General features: G+C 53.1%; 1 protein-coding gene across 1 annotated transcript; it reads left to right on the plus strand.

Annotated features, from left to right (window-relative positions):
- Nucleotides 1–2,535: 2,535 nt before the first annotated feature.
- HEXIM1 (HEXIM P-TEFb complex subunit 1) lies at nucleotides 2,536–4,567 on the plus strand. The gene has a single exon (XM_075911222.2). It carries the CDS (start codon nucleotides 2,760–2,762, stop codon nucleotides 3,621–3,623), a length of 864 nt encoding a protein of 287 aa, XP_075767337.2. The 5' UTR covers nucleotides 2,536–2,759; the 3' UTR covers nucleotides 3,624–4,567.
- The last annotated feature ends 366 nt before the right edge of the window (nucleotides 4,568–4,933 follow it).

Genomic DNA, 4,933 nt, shown 5'->3' on the forward strand with positions numbered 1-4,933 from the left:
CCAACCTAAACCTCCCTGGCTGCAATTGAAGCCCTTTGCTCCTTGTCTTATCATCAAAGGCTAAAGAGAATAATTTTTTCTCTCGTCTTTGTAAGAACTTTCATTTTACAGATGAGGAAACTGAGGTACAGATAGGGTAAGTTCATGCAGAAAGAGAATGGCAGCCCAGATTAGTTTCCTGAATGCCAAACCCCATGCTCTGACCATTAGACTATGCTCCTTCTTTAACATAACAAAAATCCCCTTCCACACACACTGAAAGCATGGCTTCCTTCTCAGAATCGCTGACTTGTTGAAAGGTATAGGGGATTTTTATGTACTCTTGGCCTGGAATTATACCAGCAGTAATCCACTGGCCAGCCAAGGAAGATGTAGAGGTTTAGCCAGCTGCTCCGACTTCCCAAATGAGCTGAGTCCACCCTGTGTTTTACGGGACACAACACAGTCCCCAACCTAGAGAGGGGGAAACACCTCCATGCAGTGAGACGTGAGAAGTCCACTCCCAATCCCTTTACTGGCAGTGGAAGATCCCGGTTCTGCTAATTCTGGTGGTACCGAGGGGGACCGAGTGAAGGAAAGCGCCTGGAGGGTATGAGAAGCGCTCGGAGTGTGTCCCCTAATGGAAGGGCCGATTAAGCCAGGCGTATTAATTGTAGCGCTACACATGCCCCCATGCAGCAGCAGATGTGCCCCTCCCACCCTAGCGAGACCTTCCTTCTTTCTCCTTCCCCGGGGCGGAAGAAGGTAGCGCAGGCTTGAGGAGTTCAGAGCCGGCACGGGATTCAGGACTCGTGTTTGTAACCAGCTCTGCATGGGCCATGTTTGCCAGCCAGGCTTTGGGGCCAGAGGCATGGGTAGTCCACCAGTGTACGTTCAGTGCTCCCCTCTGCTCTGATCCACAAGAGATGTGGTAAAGCTGCTGGCTGCGCATTTAGCTCCATTTCTATCCCTGCGGCGCACACTCAGATCTCCCCCACCACTCGTGGCAGAGCCCAGAGCCAGAGCTCCCACTGGAGACAGGGGAAAGCAGTTTTGAGCTCAGCCAGTCCAGGCATGGGCAATCCCCCTGCAGGGCTGGGCTGAGCTGGCACAGGCTAACTCCACGCCATGTGGCTGTGTCTAGACTGGCAAGTTTTTCTGCAAAATCATCTGCTTTTGCGGAAAAACTTGCCAGCTGTCTACACTGGCCACTTGAATTTCCACAAAAGCACTGACGATCTCATGTAAGACTGTCAGTGCTTTTGCGGAAATACTATGCTGCTCCCGTTCGGGCAAAAGTCTTTTTCCGAAAAACTTTTGCGCAAAAGGGCCAGTGTAGACAGCACAGATTTGTTTTCCGCAAAAAAGCCCCAATCACGAAAATGGCGATCGGGGCTTTTTTGCACAAAAGCGCGTCTAGATTGGCACGGACGCTTTTCCCCAAAAAGTGCTTTTGCGGAAAAGCGTCCTGCCAATCTAGACGCGCTTTTCTGAAAATGCTTTTAATGGAAAACTTTTCCGTTAAAAGCATTTCCGGAAAATCATGCCAGTCTAGACGTAGCCTGCGTGTGCAGGGCAGAATTTACACATGGCAGCTCTTAGTCCCATTTTACAGATGGGGAAACCGAGGCACAGATTGGCTAGGGCAGGTGAGACAGGAGTCCGGGCTCGCACCCCTGCTCTTGAACCCGGGGACACGCCCCTCGCCCGGGAGACGAGGCTCCCAGCCCAGGATTAGGACCGGGGAGTCCCGGCTGCCCTTCCAGCACAGCTCTAGCGGGCGGCGAGGGAGGCTGGGAGGAGGAGACGCTGTCCCTTTAAGATGGGACTTGTTTCTCTCTCTGGTTTGTTTACATCTCCCTCCGCCTCGATCAACGCCTCATCACAGTCACCTCACATTTTACGCAGATCCCAATCCCTGGGGTCCTTCCGCCTCCCACGCGTGTGTCTCCTTTAGGCCCCTCTCGTTCCCAGTCGGAGTTGCCCCCGCGCCTCCCCCCACGCTGTGACTGAGGGAGCAAAGTGGCCCAATTCGCAGTCTCCTCCGCTCAGTCGGCGAAGCCGTTCAGGACTATTTTGGAACGTACCACTTTCCTCGTGAGGAGGGACGACAGGACATTTCGCGACCCCTCCCCTGGGAGCACAGAAACCGAACAGCTACTGACTTTTGACCTTACAGAGCCTCTGGCAGGCCGCTCGGAGCCATTCGGCTCCCAAGAGTTTAAGCCCCCTTGAAACACTATGGTAGGGACCAAGTGCCACCCCTACTCTCTCATTGGTCTAGCCGCGGACGAAGGACCAATCGTAGTCCCGAGGCTTCAGAGGCCAATGGCAGCGACTGTGCGATAGGCCACGCCCGCTTCTCGAGCTGATTGGCCGCAGGAGAGGCCCCGCCGCGCCTCTGGGAATCGTAGTCGCTCCGGCAGGCGCGGGCCAGAGAATCGATCGGGACGGGAGACCACAAATCCCAGCATGCGTCGGGGCGCGGGGCGGGCAGCGCGCTTGCGCAGAGAGGGGCGGGGTCTGGTGGCCTTATATAAGCCGCGGCAGCGAGCTACGAGCTGCAGTTGGGAGCAGGCGACGCAGGGTGCGGGGGCTGAGCTCCGGGCGGGCGGGGCTGCGGCGCCTGTGATGAGTGTGCCCGGTCTCGGCGCAGCAGCCGGGCGGGGCCAGCGGCGTTAACCCCTCGGGGCCCGGCGCGCACCCCGCTCCCGTCCCACATGCGCCAGGCGCGGGCCCGCCGCGGGCAGAGCGCTCGCCCCTGAGCCCCGCCCGACGCCATGGCCGAGCCGCAGCCGCCGTCCTGCCCCAGCCCCGCCGGGGGCGGCGCCGCGCCGGGCGAGCGGGGGCCGGGCTGGCCCGCCGGGGCCGCCAGCCCGCGGGCCGAGGAGAGCGTGCGCCAGGCCAGCCCGCCCGCCGGGGCGTGCCAGGGCGGGGGCCGCCCGCCGTGCCCGGGGCCCCGGGACCGGCCCCCTGGCGGCGCCGAGGAGGAGCTGCGGCAGCTGGGCAAGAAGAAGCACCGGCGGCGGCCGTCCAAGAAGAAGCGGCACTGGAAGCCCTACTACAAGCTGAGCTGGGAGGAGAAGAAGCAGTTCGACGAGCGGCAGAGCCAGCGCGCCTCCCGCCTGCGGGCCGAGATGTTCGCCAAGGGGCAGCCCGTGGCGCCCTACAACACCACCCAGTTCCTGATGGAGGATCACGACCAGGAGGAGCCGGACCTGAAGACGGGCCTCTGCCCCAAGCGGGTGGCCGCCAAGTCGGATGACACCAGCGAGGAGGACTTCCTGGAGGAGGCGGCGGTGGAGGACGGAGGCAGCGACGGGATGGGCGGCGATGGCAGCGAGTTTCTCCAGAGGGACTTCTCAGAGACTTACGAGCGGTACCATGTGGAGAGCCTGCAGAACATGAGCAAGCAGGAGCTGATCAAGGAGTACTTGGAGCTGGAAAAATGCCTTTCCAGGATGGAAGATGAGAACAACAGGCTGAGGGTGGAAAGCAAAAAGTACGGGGGGGACTCGGCAGAGGACTCTCGGGTAAGAGAACTGGAGCTGGAACTGGACAGATTGAGAGCCGAGAACCTGAAGCTGTTGAAAGAGAATGAACTTCACAGACAAGAGAAATCGCTTTCCAAGTTTGGAGAGTGAGACTTCTGGGGCAGCGACAGGGGGCGGGATTTCTACCGGGATGGAATGTAACATTATATACATGTGTATATATAAACAGTGGATCCTTTTTATGAAACATAATCGGAATAAACCACAGCCTTGTATTGTTTTGGAAGCTATAGCCGTAGTGTAGTGTGTGCGTGTTCTGTTAACTATGTGCAACTGAGAATCCTCCCCCTTTTTTTAAAGATAAATGTGACTCAAGGGGAGGGATGTCTCTTTTGATGTGCAAGTAAATTTGACTCCACTTATGCATTTTATGTTTAAAACAAAAGGGAAAAATCCAGGGGAGGGGGAAAAACCTAGGGACTTGTAAATCGGCCAAATTCTGAAAAATACAATTCATTATAGAGTTCTAATAAATCTAAATACTTGTAAATGTAACAGTTTCAGTGTGATTTCTAGAAAAATATTCAAAATAGCATTCTCCTTTATGGGAATATGTTTTGAATAATTTCTAAAGTGATACTTGTATTTGTAAATGGTCTAATTGCCTATGGGTTTTTTAAGGTTAGGTTTCATTCTTTTGCATCTCTGCTGCCTACAGAACTTCAAATTCTAACCCCAGTAATGTACATGAGTTCATATAAACTCATTTTGCTTTCTGGTGCCTTAGCAAATATTTTTGTAACAAAAGTAAATGCAATAGGGTTGTTGGGTGAGTAGATAGTTCTATACTTTGCTTCTACTTCATGTTTGTGTGTAGTCATTCACAGCTTATTGTAACAAAACATTGATATTGGCCTGCCTTAAATTTCAAGGACTCTTCTGAATTTTAATGTCTTTGTTGATCTGTAGAGCTGCTAAGAACGTAAATAAGCACTGCGTACAACATTTAGATATGTTTATTATAAGCTGACTTGGTTTTCTTAATATTTTTAAACTACAGAACAGAATGATCCTTTAATAAATAGTAAAATTATGCAATAGCTGTTAGGGTTTTTAATGTACAGAAATGACCCACAAGTGATGGAGATAAGAGTGCAAATAGTGACTAACTGCTGAACCAATGTATTTGAATCAGAATGAAAGGAAGATATAGGGCACAAAGTCAGATACCTGTATTTTCTCCAAACCCTGCTGTAAAGTGTCATGTCAGTTTTGCCTTGTACTGAGATGTTTGCACTTTTATAATAAGGGTCAAGACTCGGGACAGACAATGCACAGTGAGATCTCCTGCACCCCAAAAGGCAGCCTGGTGTGGACAGAGCCATATTGAAGCTAAACTAGCAACCATTTAAACATGCAAGTCGCAGTTACATCTGCTGTGTGACACTTTTACCAATTTT

This window comes from Pelodiscus sinensis, chromosome 29, assembly GCF_052426305.1.
Source record: "Pelodiscus sinensis isolate ZL-2025 chromosome 29, ASM5242630v1, whole genome shotgun sequence".
Taxonomy (NCBI): Eukaryota; Metazoa; Chordata; order Testudines; family Trionychidae; genus Pelodiscus; species Pelodiscus sinensis.